The following is a 24,512-nucleotide window of genomic DNA, read 5'->3' on the forward strand; positions in this document are numbered from 1 at the left end:
TTTATTACTGGGAAGTTATAAATAACGGATACAGAAAACTTTGAAAAGATAAATCCTATAAAAATCATTAAAGGAACTGATTAAATTAATTGCCTTGCTAGTATCCGTCTTCATCAAAGACAAAATTCGGATAATGAAATTAACTCTCCATTACTTTGATGTCAATATCACTACTGAAATTTAATTTCATACCAGCTGATAAGCCGTTGAATCGAAATTACCCAATATCTTTGTAGTCCTACCTTCGGGCCTAACTCAAATCGCGGTTGTAAATTAGTTATATCGGATGATTTTATAATGATTTTCAGGTATCGTTAACGGATTCTGTGGGCGATACATGCACCTATCTCTGTGTCCTCACTATATATATATATATATATATATATATATATATATATATATATATATATATATATATATATATATATATATATATATATATATATATATATATAAATATATATATATATATATATATATATATATATATATATATATATATATATATATATATATATATATATATATTTATATATATATATATATATAAATGTGTACATATATATATATATATATATATATATATATATATATATATATATATATATATATATATATATATATATATATATATATATATATATATATATATAATATATTTATATATATTGTGATTTCTGCATTTCTTAAACCTTTATTTTTGTAATGCAGTTTTTATGTCCTAAGCTATTTTTTTTTTTATTTTCTATTAGTTTTCCGTGGTGATCGATTTTTCATCATTCCTTGTGTCCTATTTAAGCCTGATTTGCTCTCGCAAAAAAAACAAGGCCTATAAGTTAAGAATGTGAGAGTAGGAATACTTGTAGAAAGCCTGCATAATATGATAAAAGAAATTTTGAACCAAACATAAAATAAACCGATAAAAATATCTAGAGAGAGAGAGAGAGAGAGAGAGAGAGAGAGAGAGAGAGAGAGAGAGAGAGAGAGAGAGAGAAGCGGAAAAAGAGCTTTTGAAAGTCTTGCTAAAGAACTGGAGGAAGAAAGAAAATATATTTTCAGTGCTTTTCTTTGCAAGAAGAAGGATGAACTCTCTCAGGCTAGGAATAAAAATGAGGAAAGTAAAAGTGAAAAAAATAAAATTTTAAAATGGATACCGATCCCTGTTATTTAAATAAAAGAAAATTTTCTCTCACGAGTAACTGAACAGTTTCCAAAGGAACAGGTTACATTTTCAGACTATCTACAAAAAGAATAAATGCTTTGTGTAAGTCCTTTACGGGTATTTGGTAAAATTCATAGAAAATATTTCATCTACGATCTTGAAAAACATAGATGTTGCAATACCAATTTATAGGGATTATATCACTTATTTTAGAAGATTGTAATGCTAAAAAACAAGGGATATTGCACGGCCTTAATGAACTAGACAACGGAACGCCTCGTCTCAGTTGAGAAGATATCCGATCGAAGCAGAGACACAGATCAAATATCCTGAGGCTTAGCACGTCTCCGAAAAAGACGAGATCAAACAAGACATGCAGAGAGAGAGAGAGAGAGAGAGAGAGAGAGAGAGAGAGAGAGAGAGAGAGAGAGAGAGAGAGAGAGAGAGAGATTTCACAAGACATTGATCGTGAGAGCTTCAAAATGTTTCCCAAAGAAATATTTTATAATGAATTTCTAACCCATAATGTGAAACATACATATTTCACATCACATTTTTGCAGCATATTCCTGAAGCACACAAACACAAACGCGCGCACACACACACACACACACACACACACACACACACACATATATATATATATATATATATATATATATATATATAATATATATATAGATATATATAATATACATACATATATATACTGTATATAATATAAATTTCTGACTCACATCTGGATCGAACTCAGGTCTTTCAATTGAAATGCAAGGTTGCTGCCCACTAGGCCATACAAGTCATATGACATGTATGGCGTAGTGGGCAGCACCCCTTGCCTTCTATTGAAAGACCTGGGTTCGATCCTGATGAGTCAGAAATATATTTCTGTTCCACACGTGATTCTGTGTTGATTATTTCTAAGATATTATATATATATATATATATATATATATATATATATATATATATATATATATATATATATATATATATATATCTTATATATACATATATATGTTCCCGTTGCTTTCTCTGCGATTCTTTAGGAATGAGATTGCTAGCCCCACCCAACACCTAAACCTCTGACTAGCATAGCCTTACCTAACCTAATTTACCTTCTCTGTGACGCTCCAGTATCCTACCATTGCATTGCCGTAATTCTTCATTAACAGTAATCAAGGAAGGATTAAAAAGACAAAGTACTTCTTGCCGCACTGCTGAATTTAATTTTTCGCTCCAAACAGGATAAAGACAATTCTCTTAGTACACATACATTTATTTACACATTTACATTAATCAAGGTACGGGAAATATATAAAGATTACACAGCAGGAAGTAACACAGCGACAGAGAACAGGAAACAGGAAAAGGCGGCCCCCAGAGACACCGAGCCTCTCTTTAAACCTGAAAAAGAAAATTTCATTGACATTAGATATTCTTACTGCACTTCAGTTACATTGGAATATAATGTATCATGTTTTCTTCCTTAAAATCAAATTTATTTTTATGTTAGACTCACATATGCATGGCTGAGTGGCTAAAGCCACTGCCTATCGTTCTTTCTGGACTATACCACGTTTCGAATCCTGGCACGTGCAGAAGCACTTAACAATTGCAATTCCCCTTGGGTGTAAGTTATCCCCAAGGTACAGTGAATTCTATATTCAACCAAACTTGTGGTTATTATTTGTTAATATAAAAACGTTACGCATGTAAAAGTAATAATTGTAAAATATAATAATTGAAATATATATATATATATATATATATATATATATATATATATATATATATATATATATATATATATATATATATGTGTGTGTATATATATAATTATATATATATAATTATATATATATAAAATATAATATAATATATATATATATATATATATATATATATAATATATATATAATTATATACATATAATTATATATATAAATATATATATTATATATATATATATATATAAATATATAATATATATGTATACTATCTAAATCTATATACTGTATATATACTAGCCTATATAAATATACATATATGTATCTATCTATCTATATATATATATATATATATATATATATATATATATATATATATATATATATATATATATATATATATATATATATATATATATATATATATATATATATATATATATATATATATATATATATATATATATATATATATATATATATATATATATATATATATACATATATATATATATATATATATATATATATATATATATATATATATATATATATATATACATATACATACATACATACATACATACATATATCTCATAAAATCCGATGACTTGAAATGAGCAAGAATCTGCGACTAGAGAATTTTGAAAACAAATTTACATAATTGGTATTAAATCCTCTTCTCAACAACAAAGCCTCATCTGATATATGCATATTAGTTCCCAAAAGAAAATCTAGACACATCCTGGCACAAATATTTATCGCGGGATATTAATTTTCACGTTTCCTCGTTTTATGTTTTATCAAATTTGATATTCATTTACACTGATTTGTATATTGGCTAAATTTTACAGCAAAGGCTGTCCAGCATATTCGTTTCAACAATATCTTATAATCTCTTTATTCTTTTATCTGTACAACAAACGTACTAATTTTTTTTCAGATGTGCAAAGACGATTTCGTTTCTGATGTTGAAGATAATTTATTTTTTTCATAAAAATGCTTTGTCTCTGAAAATACTATAAAAAATTTTCCAGCATCTGCTAAAAAAATTGGATATGCCTCATTTTAAGGTATATACTGCATAAGTATATTTAGAGTATTGTATAAAATTTTCAAACTTGATAATCTAAACAAGGCGGTTATTATTTTTTAAGTATTTTGTCCTTCATGAAAAAGGAAAATTCGTACTTTTTCAAAGAGATGTGTATTCCTGGGATACTCTACCGATCAAGATCCATATTTTCCATCCAAGAAAATGTTTATTTTCTCGCATTCAACCCAAATAATAGCTACTGAAATGTTACATTCCCGAAGAAATCGGACTACATTAAAATGCTCTAAAGATGTAAATAGATAATTAATGAGATACATATCTCAAAATTGAATCTTTTAAGGCTTTTTGTAACAATGTTTAGCGTAATGGAGTGATCAAAAGCCAATACAACAAGATTATCATAATTAATTCATAACGCCTTTGAATTACCGTGTTCCTTTTCATAGACTGTATTTTGATAAAATCTAATTATCCTAATAATTCACCTCTCTTTTGATTTCCTACGTTCCCTTTCTATTCAATGTATCATTCACAAGTTATTTGGTCTTGATTATCATACGTTTGCCAAGTAAATACAGACTTAATTGCATTTATATAATAAAAAAAAAATATTTAGTCTTGATTACCAAATGTGTCAGTTCTTGAGAAGTAAATACAGACTATATTATTATTATTATTATTATTATTATTATTATTATTATTATTATTATTATTATTATTATTATTATTATTATTATTATTCTGAAGATGAACTCTTCAAATGGAACAAGCCCACAGGGGCCAGTGACTTGAAATTCAAGCTTCCAAATCATATACTATCCATTTGAAAGAAATAACAGAAAGTATCAGGAGATAAAGAAAGAAAAGGTCAGTTGCAATAAAAAAGATGCCGAGACTCGTATAAAATTTAGAAGTTCATCAAACTTTGTTGGTAAAAGTAATCATCAAATTTGATTACAAGACCCAAGATGCGGATGTGGATGGTTTAAATTTTGTTAGAATTAACATAATTGGGATCCGGATCCCTAATTAATGACTGAACATCCATTAGTAGCCTCCTTCCAATATTGCTGACGGAGGTAAAAATGACATTAGCACCCACCAGAGTTATAATAATAGCCCTGTGCACTGAGGTAGTCTCTGTTGGTGAGATGGACCTTGCGCGACCTAGTATGGTAAGCCCCCATGGAGGTCACACAGGTCACTTCAATCACCCCTCGACGGAAGAGGTCATCAACAGCTCTGAAATGAAGGCCCACGCTCCGTCTGTCCTCGTATTTCAGTACATAGTTCTGAAAAGTAAAAGGAATATTATAGGAGAGAGGAAATATGAAAATTAAGCAGGAATTAATATTGGTTGTTATCGATCAAGATTGATATTCCTAAAGTTAAATAATAATGAATGACAATGATGGCCTCCCAAATATTAATAAGCCAAGTAACCCACTTCACCCCCTTTTATCAGCCATCACTATAACCAACCATGCATCACCAGAATCCATCATAAATGAAGCTGTCTTGCAAAGGCTATATAATCATTAACTTATACACAGGAATTTTGTGACACCATGAAGGATATACAAAGACTTTCACCAAATATAGTCAGTTTGATACTCTGTCCCTTTATGTTAATATTCAAACAAAAGAATCTATGAAAATCATAGTAGAAAACATAAATAACCAAAAAGAAAAGCTGAGGTATGGAAAACAACGTGTTTACTCACTACTAGTCATTTGAAAATAAACCACCGAAAAATTAATGGGTATGCAATGGCCGTTCCCATCTCTGCAACCTTCGTAAACATCTTTATGTCCCTTTGCAAGCCCTCGGTGGATAGCAAACTGTCCATACAAATTCCAATCATTAATGTAGAGGAAGCATGTGGACGAACCTCTCTTTTGTCTAAAAAGACCAAATATTTCTAGAACCGAATTAAAACTATAGACTTGATGAACCCATCTATCCAAAACAAACTGTACTATAGTTTTTACTATTGAGAAAAAAGGATGATATCTTGCAAATCTTAAATGAGTAAATGAGTAAATTAGTTTCTTTACAAAGAAAACGGTACATATAAATCACCCGGTTAAGCAGAAAAGCTCAACATCATTAAGAAAAAAAGGCGAATCGTCCCCCAAGTCTATAAAACCACAGCAGCAGAGACTGTATGTTCATAATGATTTACAAATAAGGAAAGCAAAATATTCCTCTTACCTGTCTTTACCCCCAAAAAAATCTAACTTTAAAATAAACGTCGATTAGAAATTTCAAAGTTTACTGGAAAAGTGCTTTCACTTTACTGTGTAACATCTGAGCTCTATAATGCCATGTTTATTCATTTCCGTTAACCTTGACCCTAAAGTCTGCTTAACAAAAAGAAGCTTTCAACTCCGCATATGATTAAATGTGCATATGGCTTGTTGTGTATCTGTCTGTGTGCATTTGAGAGACACATGTGCAAAGAGCGATTAAAGGAAATTCCATTTTTCTCCAACAGATTCATATATGAAAATAAAGATGTACAGAGAGAGAGAGAGAGAGGGAGAGAGAGAGAGAGACGCCAATAACTCACCGAAGAAGCCCTGTGGCCATTGACTTTCCATGCGATATCTGGAGTGTATTCCTTGTTTGTGGAAGAGCAGTTAAGAGAAACTAAGTCGAAAGTTCTGTAGGATTCTTCGTTTCCTGTCACTCTCGGAGGCTGCAGTTCTTCCGCTGCAAGAAAGTAGAGGAGAAGGTTTGAGTTTCCAACAAAATGTAGAAAGATCGTATATTATTAAACCTCCATGCATCGTTACCTGTGTTTATCCTAAATGTTGCTGTTTGTTTGAGTTTATATCAATCTCTTTGCTGATCCTTATATAATGATCTCCTTTTAGATTTATCTTTGTTAATTTTTTCTCTATTCTATTGTATGCAGTTTTCACTTAGTTTTTATAATTTTTTTCCAATATGAACATTCTGTTTCGTTGAAAGGTAATTTTTACATTGGTCTTGAATGCTTGTGTAATATGAATCATTTTTTTTTTTCTTTTTTTCTATTATTGATAAAGTAATAGTAACAAACAATAGAGGCTCAAAACTAACGCATCCATCTGGTAGATCTAAGATTCTTTTAGTCATTACCAATAGTTTCTATAGTGCATTTCCACGAATTCGCCGCTGAAATTAATAGGTACTTAGCTAAGGATGCCGGAAGTAATGTGCTAATGGCTTTACTCATCTACCTTGCTGACTTTAAGGTGAATATCTTAAAATTTCATGTTTTCTTTGTTCATGGGAAATAAATATTTTTTTTATCAAAGAAAATGCTAGAATTTCTTAGGGATCCAGTCTTATGAAATATTGAAGGTTTAGTATGTGAGAATAACGAATATTTTGTAATATGTGACTTAATTAAAAGTGTAAGTAATTTATTATATCTGAATTCTTCCAAAATATTCTATTATACTGAATGACAGATACTGTCAAAAAAGGACCGAAACAGACTTAGTAATCGCTATTATAAATGAAAACAAATATATCTTTTAAAACGAGTAGTATTATCCTTCAAGTCCCAAAGTCCAGTTCAGAGCTTCAGGATGAATGTTCTGAAAGGATAATTTCGAAGAAGAATAAATGAATCAAATACCATAAATTTTCCCTTATTGCGATCGGTAAATTCATATAGGGGAAAAGCCAGTATTATAGAACAACACTAACAACAACAAAGCATGAGAATTATTCAATTCTCACCTGTAAGTTGGACAGTTTACCTGAACAGGGAAACAGAACCAAGAGAAGCCTTTTGCGATGTTTATATTATTACCCATGTCCAGTAATTCATTATTCTAGAGCATTTCTAATATGAAACAAGTAAAAAATGCGCTGAAGTTTCTTCGATGCAATCGAGTTCTCTGTACAGCGCATAAAGCTGTATGAAAATCTCAGCCACGGCCCATGAAACTCTCAGCCGGCCGTGGTGGCCTGTGTTGTTGCGTTGCCAGACGCACGATCATGGTTAATTTTAACCTTAAAATAAAACCTACTGAGGCTAGAGGGCTGCAATTTGGTATGTTTGATGATTATAGGATGGATGATCTACATACCAATTTGCAGCCCTCTAGCCTCAGTAGTTTTTAAGGTCTGAGGGCTGCCATAAAAGTGCGGACGAACAGACAAAGCCATCTCAGTAGTGGTCTTTTACAGAAAACTAAAAATCTATTCATTAAAATAGGAACTTAGCTGAAGAAACAAGAGGAAATAGAAAAGTAAGCAGGACTCTACTGGGAGCGGAGTTTCTAGTTGGTGGGATGAAGAGCTCGGAAAACGAAAGGAACTTGAGTTTCTTCTTCCCCGAAATAAGTGAGTACAAAGAACAAGGGCTTCAAGGATTTGCCAGTGGGTTTCTTTTCATTCTTTGTCTGTTTCTCCATTTGCTGCCTGGTCATCTCATAGTCCACATAGTGCTAAGGGATCCCTCTGTATTTATAAATGGTAAAGGTTTCTCAATTATTTTAACTTTTTGTCATTTTGTTGTCAGCATATCTTAGGAACTTTTATCCTTAAGAACTATAAGTGGAATTTGCCTCTTTATGTCGATGTCTTGTCATTTTTACAGTTTACTGAAGCTTATTTGCTTTTCTGTACGTCATACAAGTACCGTTCCAAAGTGAAGCGAAAGGATGTACGAAACAAAGAATTACAGCCACTACTCCTCATAAAACTTGTTTAACTCGTACCCTTCTGTTCATTGACCGGGCACTTTTATGTGATCTATAACATACCTTGCATATTTGCTAACAAAATTTTACAAATCTTTCATATGAGCTTTAATAAATAATTTCCAGAATCAAGATTCATGTTTGATGTTGATAGTCTACTAGACTTAATTAGTATATATATATATATATATATATATATATATATATATATATATATATATATATATATATATATATATGTATCTATATATATATATATATATATATATATATATATATATATATATATATATATATATAAAATGGGTAAGTGCAGAGCACAATTTTATGTACATGTTTGATACCGCACATGATGCTATCTCTCTTTCCAATCCAAACCACGTACGCGAACCACCAGCACTAAAGCCCTTTCTTATTTCTCTCTCTCTTTCTCTCTCTCTCTCTCTCTCTCTCCGGGGCCAATAACTGATAAGGAAGTCCGTTTAAGAAGGCCAAAGGAAATTCTGCCATAAAGAAAGCCGAACAAAAACATCAACACGAAAGCAGCGTCGCCGAATCGGTAAAAGAAATGGGGGTCGCCGGCGAAACAACAATGAGCCAATGAGCCCCGATCCCGGGCTTGCGAGTCGGTTGTCGTAGTCACCCGTTTTATGTCTATTTTATGAGAATCTGGGGAGCAATAATAGTCGATCACCCTTCTCTCTCCCCTCCCAAAACCCCGGGTTCGTCCGGCCCCCATCTCCCAAGGACCCCGGGCCACCAATAACTCCAGACCGCTGTGAGCATAATTTTGCAGTTGTCCACACCCTGTTGACTTCGTCAGCTCGCTGTTTTACGTTTCTGTTCTGTGAGTAAGTGACCATATTCGCCACACTCGGAGGTGAAGTAAGATCTCAGAGCCGACTCGAGATAAATGGCAGCGTACCCTGACCCTTGAAAAGGGAGTGAGGTCGTAATACACTGAAGCTGAATTTCCTTGAGAGGAATGTGCCACAAAGGAGGCTTCATAAGAGTGGGAATATTAGTGTGGGTGGGGTTGGGCGACTCCGGACGTGGTCTACTGGAGGGAATGTTGTCGTGAGGCAACTGGAAAAAGGTGTGGAGTCATGTCGAACGCATTCAATGGGCCAAGGATAAGATGCACGAACTCGGTGGAATTTTTTTTCCCGATATTTCGAATGGAATGATAATGTAAAAGTAGATTAAGAGGAAGGCTTAGCATTACCGTGAAACGCGAGGTTAAAAAAAAAACGAAATAAATAAAGAAGAAGACACAAAACGTCTTTCAAGCTCAAACAACAGCAAAATTTCTTGGAGACGATCTGTAAACAACGGCACGGCTCTCTACTCGACAAAGCTGGTCCCCTCCTTGCGCGCCTGAAGTGGCAACATAACCCTTGAAAAACATATTCTGGTCAGTAGCCCTCGTGTGATGCGAGATGTGACAGATGGCGGGGCCATAAAGAGTTAGGCCGAATAAAGACTTTTTTTAGTGTCAGTTGCAGGAGCGGTAAATCGAGAATGATAACCGAAAAGAGAAACTCTCGTCGTTTTATTTCCGAAAATTTTTCACTTTGATTGGAATATACGGCGCTATTTCCCACTAACTCGAGGTAATTCGTTTTTCTCTCGGTATGACGAATTCTGCGATGTTCCTCCTTCGCTGAGAATTGTTCAAGTGACGTGTAGTGTAAGCAAATGCAAACAAGTATTAAGGGTCCTTCGAATTTCAGTGGGCTTCATTGTGGTGTATATATGAAAGTGGGTTATAATTTAATATTTTATCAAATGTTCACCCTTCCTTTCTCTTTACCCTGTAACTGTATATTCTCGTTATCAATTTGTTGTCATGTTGACAAGGTAGTTCCTCGTCAAATGTAATGCATTTATTCTTTTTACATCAATTTCTGATGCTTTTTGGACCTTCATAGTGTTCTTGATATCTTATTTTTATATTTGAATACAATACAAAAATAAACGATTGCTATTTCCTCTCTCGTTTATAGTTTATTTTCATCCGTATTTTTCTATTTTCCCTTTCCATCGTTTAACCATCTGACGAAAGAAAATGAATATTTGCCAGGGACCCGGGCAAAAACAAACTCCCTCTTCCTAATCGAGAACTCACACGCTGAGCGCCATCTATTGCACCCTACAATAACTATTGGCGATATTGGGGTAAAAGGCTGACAGCAATATATCTTCCTCTTTCGATTAAAGTCAGTAATACCCTGGCCCTATTGCTCTTCCCCTTTTCTCTTGACACACTTTGATTGTTCACACATACACACGGTGTACACAAACATGAAAACAAACAGTAAAGGTGACAGACCATATGTATATCCTTTTTTTTTGAGATCTGAAACTCATAAAGAACAATGGATTCAGCATATTCACAACAGTTACACCCTGGATAGTTTTACTGTATATATATATATATATATATATATATATATATATATATATATATATATATATATGTGTGTGTGTGTGTGTGTGTGTGTGTGTGTGTGTGTGTGTACACATTGAAATTTCAGTTCTGTAAAGAATCTACCAACTGTTTGATAAAATTGATTACTTCAATCTTAATCTCAAAATCAATACAACATTATACCTTTTTTATTTTCCTAGTGTACAAATTCATGTTCAGTAACAAATTGTCATTTGTGATTGATAATTCTCATAAAAAAATACAATATCTAGAAAACTAAAATTAGCATGTAATGTATTAACAAAATACTCCAATATCACCAGATTGTATTCGGATGAAATCTGTTGAAAATATTCAGTGGGGACTTCCTCGAAGTCAGTGAACTAGTGACCTGTCGCCACTGAAATCACCTTGTCTGTTATAAGGAACTGCGATCGTTCTAACCTTTACTTATGGAACAGGAACAGCCTGCCGCATAGGCTCTGTTACAAAATTTAATAATGACCATTCGATAAATGGCTAATTGTTCGTGACAATTAATAAATTTCAGAATGCCCATAAATCTTCTATTGGTTACAAAGGTCTTTTTTTCGCATTGCGACAACAATTCGAAAACTTATATGGAAATACTAGAGAACACTGACCTTAGCCTTCTGAGATACTTTTCACTTTATGCAATTACTCAATTTCCTTTAAGAACTATTACAGAAACTGGGACGAATGTCGTTAAATGGCAAAAAAAAAAAAAAAAAATCATTTGGCTCTGCCGGTTCTCCTTAAACAGAAAATTGGCATGAACCCATGTTATGTAACCTGTCGAAATGGAGATGATCGTAGATTTCATTATGACTGGAATCATTTTACAGTTTTGTTTGACATTATAGTTACAGATTTTATCTCCATCAGAGTTTTATGATTTTTGTAATTTGTGTTACCTAGAGTCTTTTTACTCAAATTTAAAGGGGACTACTGGGTAACTTTCCGGAAAATTTGATGAAGATCTGACGAAGCACATAATAATAATAATAATAATAATAATAATAATAATAATAATAATAATAATAATAATAACAACAATACAAAACATTAAACTTTTCTACTGTGAAGCTTGATCATTAATTAAAATAATAACTGTCATGCTTTAAATTGTGTTAGTTGATTTATTTGCTATCATGTGACCCCAAACGAAAATATTCTTCCAACTTTGCTCTGTCATGTGTTTTGATATGACAAAGTTGGCCACCGTAAAGTCTAACCTCAGCAAACTTATAGTTATTGAAACCCTTTCATTTAAAGTAAGAGTCAAAACACATTTTCTTTACACTGATATTTTACAATTACTGCCATAGATTGGAAAGTTAGATTTTGAAACTGTATCTTCGTCTTTTGCATTAGCACAGTGGTCATTATTTCAGGTAACGACAATAGGTTCATTCGTATGTAACTTGTATTTCGACACTGTCATATCCATGTTGTGGACAAAAATGCAAGATTTCTATCTTTTCCTTTAGCTCAGCACAGTGGCCATTACTTCAGGTAACGACAATAGGTTCTTTCGTATGTAACTTGTATTTCGACACTGTCATATCCATATTGTGGACAAAAATGCAAGATTTCTATCTTTTCTTTCAGCTCAGCACAGTGGTCATTACTTCAGGTAACGACAATAAGTTCTTTCGCATGTGACTTGTATTTTGGTACTATCATATCCATATTCAGATCAAAAACGCAAGAATTCAATCTTTTCTTTTAGCTTACAGTAATTTTCGTGTCAACTGAGAAATGCAGATCACCGAAACCCACTTCCAAACGTATTCGGTAATATAAAACCCGAGGACATAAAAATGCTGAGAATGCGCCTCTGAAGAACGAACGAGATGTCCAGCTAACCAAACTCCCGGAGGAGGCCGCTGACCATTTTCCATCTGTGACCTGACTCTATTATCTCCTTTATCTTTGAGCTCCCCTCTCCATCTGTCCATTAAGAATTTCCGTCTTCCGAATGGCCTCTAAACACTCCCTTAAGAGCCTCTAGATCACCTTTATCACGTCTAGGTACAGTTCGGAAATTATTTCTTGATTCTTCTTCTTTCAAACACAATTTTGGAGGGAAATCGTTTGCCAAGTGGAGGTGTTTTCACATTATCCTGGTCGAGGTGCAGCCTTTGTTTTCCTCGTACCAATTGCTCCCACTATTGCTTTTCGAAACTTTGTTTTCGGATGCATGTTTTCTTATTAAACTGAATTTATTAATGGTTTATAAGGGGTCATCTCTCTTATTTTTGTGACCGTGTCTTTGGGTGATTAACGGACATTCTATTTTATTTTCTTCTCATCTGCTCCTATATAGCTGGATTTTCTAGTGACTGTTCATATCGCTGTTTGTTTAGAATGATTATGTAATATACTTCTTAGTTTTACAATTCATTTGCCTTAAAATCCAAGGCAAATGATACCTAGCCATATTTTCGTTAACCTTTATTTTTCGTCGATAAGTTCTCAATTCGTTCACACCAAGAGAGATAGATAGATAGATAGATAGGTAGATAGATAGACAGACAGGTAAATTAAAACGTTTAAATGTTTTGAAAGTTATGCTGTAAATTCACAAGTTAAGAAAGGTGAGTGAAAACATACAAAAATTAAGAGCTTCGGAAGACTAGAAAATAAAAAGAAAATGGTAAAACAAGACCTTGTGAAATATGTAATATTTAAAACGACAATAGTGCAAGATATGGAGGTTGTCTTTAGGGTGTACAGATACTTTACCTCTCAGAATTCCACACGGTTTGCTTTGCATTTTACCACGGAAAATGAATTCAAATCGAAGGGAAGGTGTTTTAGTTAAGAAGTTTTACGAGATGAACTCTAAAACCGAAATAATCTCCAAAGATGTTCAAAGAAACATACTCTGATTTGCTATTTTGATTGTCTCTGAAATACTAAATTTTAACAACACCACGAATTTACATATGAATTTTGAGTGAAGCTGTGTAGATATCATGTTCTTGAATTTTATGAATATTTGATTTTTTGGATTCCAGTTTAAAGATAAATTTTATATTTGTTTGATAACAGGATTCATTTCATAACTTTGTAGGTACTTTTTTTCAATTTGAGCCTATTCTAACGCCTAAAAATAATAGAATAAAAAAGGTAACCAACAAGAAAGCAAATTTGCAGAAAAATAGTTTAGGACTTGGTTCTATGCCCGGGCCAATGTTTATTTTCAATTTAATCCTTCCCTATTTCTTTATTTTTTTCCTCTTTCCTTACACAGTCTAAATTCCACAGATTTCTGAAATTATTTTCAGCTCTGTTGAACATTCGTTGTTAACTGTCATTCGGTTATGTGCTTTACAAAGTCTCGGCTTGTCTTCTTGTAATACGTTTTAAAATACTAACACAGAGAGAGAGAGAGAGAAAAAAAAAAAGACTCAGCATCTCCAGAACAGTATTATTTGTGTTGTCTTGGAATTTTCCCTAAAGAGTTTTCTTTGCATTTCCTGTTGGTCCTACCTTCATTCACGCTTTTATTTTCGTAGAATTTCTTAAAGAGGGAATTCTCTCGGGGCGGGTAAGCCATGTTTACCTTCCACTGGGAGGAACGTAATTTATCGGAGATTCTCCTATGTTTTATACTTATTGCCTTCCAATGAAAAACAAAGCAATCGCCTCGCTTCCCTTCTTTTTTTTTTTCGTGCGCTTTGAAACAGACGGACTATAATCATTAGAATTCAGAGGACAGAGGTCGCACAGTAAAATGGTTAAGAAATAAATTTTGAGAAGCGGGCATGCAACAAAATAGGTTCTTTATATTGTGATTCATTGAGTGATAACATATTATTATAGTAAATAAGATGGGAGTGAAACAGCTGAAAATAAATGTCTTTTCCATTCTATCTATTTAGAACAAAAATTAAAATATTAATATGTAAGTAACTTGAATTTACTGTGGGACCTTCAAAGTTTTTAACAAAGAAGCTGGCTTTCCCTCGCCATTATATAGCAAGAGGTTTTGGTGTTTTGACGAACTGAAAGCTTATCAAGGAAAAATAAAGTTTATTTCATCTTTTCGAGTCTTACATCTGTCAAACTCAGTTGGAAACTTATTTACACTCTATACAACATTCTCAACGAATTGATGTGACTTACTCTCATAAGGGTGAGAATTTGTAAAAGTGAGATAAAGTGAATTGATACCCTCACTACCAAAATAAATTCTGTGACATTTTGTTTCTGTAAGTGCATCATTGTAAGAGAGACCATCTACACATATATTTAGTGAATTGTGAAGACAAACAAAAATAAAATAGATATCATTAAAATCATGTTTGCTGTTATGCATATATACATGGAGACAGACATACAGATGCAGCAGATGTTATCAAATCCGATTTACTGCTGTGCACTTACACGAATTTCCTTTTCGCAAGGAACACAAAAATGCAGAGAACATGACGCTGGAAATCATATCGTAGAATCTTATTTTCTCCCGATTTCAGCATCTTGAATGTCGTAATATTTTCGGCGTTACGATTGTTCTGTGACATCCCTTGGTTGAGGTGGGTGGAATGTTATCACTAAGAGGTAAGAAATTTCCTTTTATATGCTTATTTCTATTTGATCTTTTCACCAAATTATGATAAAGACTTTGTCACAGTTGAATCATTCAGTTTTCCTTCGTTTATAAATGTGTAGTTTAGGAACTGATTACAAGTACACAGAATACTTGTAAACACATAAGCAGACACTATATATATAAGTACATACACACACACACACACACACACACACACACACACATATATATATATATATATATATATATATATATATATATATATATATATATATATATATATATATATATATATATATATGCATGTATATACAGGGTGTCCATAAAGTCTCTTTACAATTTAAAAAATATATTACAAAAGCCATTGATAAGATATCTTAATCAGATTTGTTCTATGTAGCAATTATCAAAGTTTTTAGTCACATTGCATTTGTGCATTTCAAGTACCCTGCAGATGAAAGAGGTACTGTTAAATGAACCCCTAAAAAATGGTTACTCCTCAAGAAAAGACACAATGTGTGTCATGGTTATCGAAACAAAATTGCAAACGGAGATTCATTGAAACTACAGAATTATGTATGGAAGAGATCCACCGTCACGTCCGTTAATTCGTGCGTGGCACAAGAAATTTATGGAGACAGGGACAGCATTGGATAAAGGGAGGAGTGGACGACCAAGAACATCTGAGGAAAACATTGATCGTGTAGGACAAGCTTTGATCGTTCTCCTACAAAGTCCATCCGTACTGCTGCCAGACACTTACAGCTGCCATGTTCAGTAGTGCACAAAGTCCTACACAAGAACTTGCGATTGTACGCTTACAAAGTGCAACTCACACAGGCACTCGAGCCAAATGATAAACCAAGACGAAAAGAGTTTGCGGTTAACATGCTGAAATGAATTTCTGAGGATGAAAAGTTCCTGAACCGATTTTGTTTTGTGATGAGGCAACCTTTCATCTTTCAGGGAAATTGAACACACATAATGTGAGAATCTGGGAATCAGAACATCCCCATATGACTAGGGGAAATTTCACCGAGATAGTCCAAAAGTGAATGTGAGATGTGGGATCATGTGCAATCGAATCATCGGTCCATTTTTCTTCAACGAGACATTAATTACTGCAGATGTTTACCTTGACTTTTTGACTGACTATGTGGCACCACAACTAGATGACCTTTAACCACCCATCATTTACCAGCAAGGAGGTGCACCACCACATTGGAGACTGCATGTTCGTGGGTTCCTAAATCAAACTTTTCCAGACCGGTGGATTGGAAAGGATGGCCCAATTCCTTGGCCACCTCGTTCACCAGATATCACTCCCCTGGGCTTCTTTCTATGGGGTTATGTTAAAGATATCGTGTATCGAACAAAAATACGGGACATCAATGATCTCAAGTAAAATATCGCTGATGCCATTGCCACCATTGATGAGGCTATGCTACAGCAAACATGGCAAGAAATGAAGCACCGTCTTGATGTGCTTTGTGCCCATATAGAGGAGTATTAAATAAGGCAAAAAACTTTCAATATCTACTCCTCATTTTGTAACAATTTCCACACATTTGTCTGTTCATTTGCTTTTGTAATATATTTTTAAATTGTAAAGAGACTTTGTGGACACTTTATATATATATATATATATATATATATATATATATATATATATATATATATATATATATATATATATATATATATATATATATATATATATATATATATATATACATATATGTGTGTGTGTGTGTGTATAATATATGTCATCGAGTTACGGAGAAGGAGAATTCCCTTATTTCCTTTCAATGTGCTTTATTACGCTGACGTTTCAGGACCATGTGTCCCATTTTCAAAACTATAAATGAAAAAGACAACAGAATTAATTTATAGCTTTGAAAATGGGACACATGGTCCTGAAATGTCAGCGCAATAAAGCACATTGAAAGGAGAAAAAGGACTTCTTCTCCCTAACTCGATGCTGTTCATCGGTTTTAAAGCAACTGCCTTCGACTTATATATACATATATATATATATATATATATATATATATATATATATATATATATATATATATATATATATATATATATATATATATATATATATGAAGGAAAAAACTAGCCAGACATGAGTAGGAAGGTACGACAGATCAGACGGAGAAAATATCTTGAAAAATGCCAAAAAATTTTCTCTTAAGTAAGATGTGATCCTCTTAAAAGTAACGGATTTTTATATTTCTGGACACCTATTTCAAGATTTTAATTATTTAAAGAGAATATAGATTGTTAAATATTGTAACGTTGGTAATCTGTAAGCAGAATGTGTACAATGATATTCTTTCATAACTTCACATGTGTAGCACTGAAGATCATTGTATTTTCTCTTGCTTTATAATAAATGATCATATTGCATGTTTCCCAAAGCCACTGTTTTGAATGAAAGAGGAAAAGTATTCACCCAAAGCATTACAAAACGGTGATACTTACGATGAACGTATTCACAAAGATGTAAAAGTGTTCCATGGTCACCAAAGATCATTTATCCACTCTTATTATATAACAACGATCAAAATTGCATGTTTCCCAAGATCACTGCAAAACTGTGATAGCTACGATGAATGCATTTACGATGATGCGAATTTTTTTTTTTACTCTCTTTGTAAAATGATATTACTCAACTAAAACACGCAGAGCGTAAAATACTTACAATATAACTATAAAAGAATGCTCGATGAATTTCATACATTGATTTGGGAAAATAATAATACAACCCAGTAATGTAAATAATAAATTGCTTTTGAGATTAAGAACGTCACTCACCTAAAAATTTATATATAATACATATATATATCTATATATATACATATGTATATATATATATATATATATATATATATATATATATATATATATATATATATATATATATATGTATATATATATAGAGAGAGAGAGAGAGAGAGAGAGAGAGAGAGAGAGAGAGAGAGAGAGAGAGAGAGAGGGGGAACTTACAGAAAACTGTGAGCCGAGCACTGCGGATTTCCTTCCTGAACTTGGGATGTTCCCCGATGACTTCACACCGGTAGTCTCCTGAAGTATCCTTGGACACGGACTTCAGCACGACGTCCCTTTCCGTCGAAGTCCAGCACTGGAGAGAAAAAAAATAAATGAAGCGAAAGAAGTGAGGGAAAATTTATTGTTATTTGAGATTTAGGCACGCTAGGCAGGGCGAGGTCATTGTTACTTAAAAATGAATTCCCTTCTAGTCTTTTCGTAAGAAGAATTAATTAAAAATTAATTTTCAAGATAAAAGTGTGCAATTATTTTGGAATACTTGGTTGGTTGTTATCAATCAATATACAAACGTTAATCATGTTGAAATTTCTAAGGTCTTCCATCTGCTAATTTTTTGTGAAGTTAAAGTAATTTGCATCTTACATTTCAAAAATTAATCTCCCTTATAGGTTATTTTATTAAAATGTCGTTTCATTCTATATCCCTACAACCGTCTGAATTTTAAAATCATAGAAAAAATTATCAATGATAAAATTACCTTACCGTTGCAACAACTTGTAAAAAACTGATGAAATTACATTAGTGTTGACGCGACTTACAAAAGTTAAGGACGAGATACCAGTCGAACTAATCTAATATTGCAGATGTTAGAAAAAGGATACCTCAGCTAATTATATGCCGTGGCTACAGCTATAATTCTCACAGCCACAGCGCAATGTAATTCCTTCCCTTGCCCCTGTCGCTTTGGCTCTGATTCTCTTCCAATTTTTTTTTTTATACCTCTGACCTGTCGCTTCAGTCGATATTTGATTAAATTCGTTTTATTTTAGATTTTTCCTCTTTCGCTGAGGCATGGTCCAAGTAAGGGCGACTGAGCGTTTATAATAATAATAATAATAATAATAATAATAATAATAATAATAATAATAATAATAATAATAATAATAATAATAATAATAATGGTGCGGAAATCCACAATAACATAATTGTAAATATGTATCAACAACATATATATAAAAAGAGATTTTTCGAGAACCTGCTCGATTCTCCTTATAAAATTATTGAGATTTTTTATAAATAATAATAATAATAATAATAATAATAATAATAATAATAATAATAATAATAAACACAAAATTATGACCACAAAACCGAAAAAATCCTTCCCAACAACGTCCCATTGTTCATTTTCCTTTTCTTCTCCTCTTTTCTTCATTTCGCTCAAAGCAGGAACAAGAAGAAAGGAAGACGGAGGATGAAGTACCTCCCAGGGGGATAATATATCACTGACCAAGTCTTAAGAACTAAAAAAGAAAAAAAAGAAAGAAAAATATGAAGATGTATTTCATCTCGAATGAAATTCAGGGCCTGGAAGACGACGGTCAGATTGCCACTGAATGTTAATATTGTTCTTCTTGGTAACCCTTATCTATAACTGTTCTCGATTCCTTCATTGTGAATCAATAACGATTCTATAAAAAACATTTTGCTGTGGTTAGAGGAAACCGCAATGGAAAGGAGAGATGGGTCATTTTTTAAGGAAAGGTGACCTGATATGTACAAAGAGAAGACTTTTTGTCGCTAAATTGCATATGGGAAATCGCCTTCTGCAATACTTCCTGTAGCTAGTTTTTGACACAAAATTACCAGTGGCTGTTTTCATGTTCGGTTGAATCGTGACTTTTATGTGAGAAATAATACTAGGTATATATAATCGGCTAATTCCTTATACTATTAACAAAATTTACTGGTACTTTTTTCTCACGTTCGTTAATTGTTAAAAACGAAATCTGAAGCATATATATTCAAAGAAGGGTTGCGATTGTTCTGTGCTAACATTACCACATTTTTTTATCTTATGATAAAAGTAACGCCTCACAACAATAAAGATATGTAAAACATGATACCAAAATTCATTACCTACAGTACGTTTGGTGAAGCTTTGACAAATTTTACAGTCAAAATCTTTTTTGGCTTTGCTGTTACCTTGTAAATGAAAACAATTTCTTCTTGGGGAATTTCGTAATCAAGCTCCTTAGTTAGGAAGCGAAGTATCCAGCTGAATAATAACAACTGGATAATATGAAAGAATAACTAAATTAACGGTATTGGATGAGGACCCGACGATGCAAGAAACAATTAGCCAACATATACTGAAATTATCGTAATTATTACTTCAAATTAGATTAAGAACAACACTGACTCACCTCTAGAATCCCACACGGCTGGTCCAATGGAATTCTTGTTAAAGTTGTAAAAACTGAACCAAAACGGCTAAAGAAACTGAACTGCTGATTAGGACTGGACCAAGTAGAATGGGTAAAAATAAAAAAGAAAAACAGTTCAGCTGTTAAGGAAGGTTACAGAAAAATTAATATAAAAATGAGTGAATAAACCAATTAATTCATTCGGTTCCGCATACCGTACTCAACGTAAGACACCCAAAAAACAGAGCATAGCAGCATTGAAGGGATGCTACTAAAAAGTAAGCTAATTAGTTCATTAATTAATTCGGTTCTGGCTACAGTACCCCACACAAGACACTCTTGGGATGACACTTCCTATGGGGGGGCACATTAAGGAATCTGAATAGAATTCGAATTAGCCAGTGTTTGCTGATGATACTCTAGCAGCCTGTAATGTTGACAGAGGAATCCCAAAAGTTAGTCGGAGGTCTGGAGTGAGAATATAGGAAAGGAAAGTTCACAATGGCTCTGAGCGAATCCAAATTTATTTTGTTTACCAAGTCGGAATGAGTGTGCTGGTGTTGATGACAAAAGCCAAAAGTAGGTGAGTGCTGTAGACAGTAATTTTATTGTTTTATCTATTATGAAAATCAACAGGGGTAGTCACAACTGCATTAATAAAACTTGCAATATATCTGTTGAAGACCCTGAGGAACTCTAAAAACAGAGCTGTGAAAAAAATTAACCAGACTTTGTGAATCTTTTTGATAAAATCCTAGAAATAAAATATATAACGGTACTACTGCTCATTTTCCCAATTTGTATTAATAGGGTGTTAAATACCTATTTGCAATAAAATAGGTATTTTAATAAGAACTCTGAATAGTTTGTCTTCGGGAAATTTGGGTAAGGGAAAATGGAACATTATCTCATGTCAATACTGTTGTTTTCGACCTTTTATAATATACTAAACAACTGTATTGCTTCCATTTCCAATAATCAATAGCGATTTTGCTTTATATGCTTTGACAGAATGACAGGTGTTGTTCGTTAAGTAACTCAAATAGTTCTAAATCATTATATGGTTTCTAATTTAGGAGTGAAAATTAAGTATGTATGAACCTTTCTACTTCATTGATAATGACATTACGAGTCTCCATAATAATGAAGGTAACAAAAACAAAAATGATGAAATCAATGAGGATAGCAAATGTCAAATGCTAATAATAATAATAATAATAATAATAATAATAATAATAATAATAATCATTCGTATTAGTACAAAGGTTACATGAAATGAAATAAAAATAATGAAAAGGCCCAATCTCCTTCTCTGAAGCGACTGCAATTACGGTTTATTCATGCAGGCCTTCATTCCTTCACATGTGTGCCGGTGAATCAAAGTCTGGGTTATGAACGATTTTTCTGAAAAACTCGTGAAGTTGATAATCAAATAAACTTTTTCTTCCAGCTAAATTTCTTTGAGTGTCTCACACATGAAATGGCCTAAGTTTTAATTCATCCAAGTTTAAGAGAAATATTTCACTCTAAAGGAAATATTAATATCTTTTTTCCCCATTTTTCTAAAATGCGCAGCGGAAGAGGTCCTAAACCGACCGATCTCCCCCCCCCGCCCCCTCCTCCCATCTTTCTCCAGCACCCTTCCCTCTCATTAACCCCCATTCCAGCAGCCCTCTCCCTCCCAACCCCTCCTCCTCTCCCAGTCATCTCCCAGAGGGAAAGATGAGCATGCTAATAAGATCCTGAGTAAAATGCTCGCACTGCGCAAGCGCTTACTTCTTGAATAAAATTATCATTATCCAGGTTAACACAACACGTGCTGTTTTATTTTGAAATTTTTTTTCCTTATTTTATAAACAATATCGAACTCTGTTGGCTTCTCAGGGTTCACTGTGACTCATTACTCCTCACATCAGACTCTTGTGGTCTGTTACAAGTCTAAGCACTGATTTTTAAGATGAGAATGCTATTTTGCAAAATAGAGATTTGCTACAACGTGTCAGTGTTTGAGAGAGAGAGAGAGAGAGAGAGAGAGAGAGAGAGAGAGAGAGAGAGAGAGAGAGAGAGATATTGAAAAACTGGAAATTTACATCATTTTTTCATTTGAGATGAGGTTAAAGTTTTGCTATTTGTGACAATGTTTTGAGAGAGAGAGAGAGAGAGAGAGAGAGAGAGAGAGAGAGAGAGAGAGAGAGAGAGAGAGAGAGAGAAATCTTGAAACTGTAGAGACATATCAATTTTTTGATGAGACAAGATTAGGGGAGAGAGAGAGAGAGAGAGAGAGAGAGAGAGAGAGAGAGAGAGAGAGAGAGAGAGAGAGAGACAGTGGAGATTTATATCACTCTTATTTTCTGTCATGCCAAACTCCGCCAGCAAAACATGGCAGCGAGCCTTCTCTCCTCCCGAGCAAATTGCTGCATCCCTGTCAACGTGAGAATGTCTGTTTCCACACGCTCTGTTTGAAGAAGTGAGAGACCCCGTCATAAAAAGAAGCCCTAGGTAAATGCTTTAAAGCACTTTCTCAGGAGATGTAAAATATCTCTTATCACAGAGCATGATTCTAAGGAGAAATTATTTTTTTTACTTTTCGGGGGAATTTTAATTCATTTGCATTTGTTACCGGAAGAAAATATGTGAATTTTATATTGGAAATAGAAAATTAAATACATTTACCCATGCATGCAAAAACAACACACACACACACACATACATATACATATACATATATACAGTATATATATATATATATATATATATATATATATATATATATATATATATATATATATAAAAATTAAGTGTGTGCACATGTATGAATCTATATCAGTAACTCAAAATACGTTTACCATAAACCGTTGTTTGCATCATGTAAAAAATTGTTGTTGCTTTTAATTCTATTTTCCATTCGGTTAAATCTTCGAACTGAAATTAATTATCCACTTAATTCAACTTGTAATCGGTCACCGAGCGCTCACCACTTACTCTAATTATCTGGCAATAAACTAAGAGAGCATCCAAATACACTCGCCGCCTATTTCACTATAGAATACGTTTACATCATCTTGACCTCCATCTACGAATTTACAAACTACACTCTCTATATAATTTAATCACTCCAACACCAACGAAAACATCAAACAACGTTTTCCACGTTTTGCAATTACTCTAATCATTACTCCACTAACGAAATACTTAGCCACTTACTTCGACTTGCACCCCAACGACGTCGTAAGTATTGTGGTCGGCGCACTTGTCTGAGTAAGGGGAAATCCCCGGCTGGTGTCTGTAAAACTCCTTTCCGTCCTTATACCACTTGAGTGTGTAGAGGCTGGATCCGCCCTCGTCCTCGTAATCGCATCTGAGGTGGACCTCGTCGCCCTCCAGGGCCACCGAGGGCACGTCCAGGTCCTTTATCCTGACCCCTGAGCTGTATCCTGGAATATCGAGTAAACAGGTGAATGTCATATTACACAGTGAATGAGTGTCTCATGCTTACACCTGAAATAAATGGAATGAATATCTATTTCCCTAATACACAAGCCGGCGCATAACTTAATAAATGGAATGAATACTCGTTTGCATAATGCACAAGATGATGAATACTTTAATAAATGGATTGAA

At 33.3% G+C, this 24,512-nt stretch overlaps 1 protein-coding gene across 8 annotated transcripts in view; it reads right to left on the reverse strand.

Moving 5' to 3' along the window:
- Window positions 1-2,420: 2,420 nt before the first annotated feature.
- The window catches only part of LOC136849162 (uncharacterized), a 744,860-nt gene continuing 722,768 nt past the window's right edge, over window positions 2,421-24,512 (reverse strand). For all 8 annotated transcript variants that reach the window (XM_067122257.1, XM_067122259.1, XM_067122255.1 and 5 more), the window contains 5 exons: window positions 24,096-24,325; window positions 18,682-18,817; window positions 6,523-6,665; window positions 5,052-5,241; window positions 2,421-2,569 (listed from right to left, as the gene is read on the reverse strand). In XM_067122257.1, the coding sequence (XP_066978358.1) occupies window positions 2,487-2,569; window positions 5,052-5,241; window positions 6,523-6,665; window positions 18,682-18,817; window positions 24,096-24,325 (782 nt within the window). In that variant the 3' untranslated portion in view covers window positions 2,421-2,486. The remainder of the gene's footprint in view (window positions 2,570-5,051; window positions 5,242-6,522; window positions 6,666-18,681; window positions 18,818-24,095; window positions 24,326-24,512) is intronic.

This window comes from Macrobrachium rosenbergii, chromosome 20 (genome assembly GCF_040412425.1).
Source record: "Macrobrachium rosenbergii isolate ZJJX-2024 chromosome 20, ASM4041242v1, whole genome shotgun sequence".
Lineage (NCBI taxonomy): Eukaryota > Metazoa > Arthropoda > Malacostraca > Decapoda > Palaemonidae > Macrobrachium > Macrobrachium rosenbergii.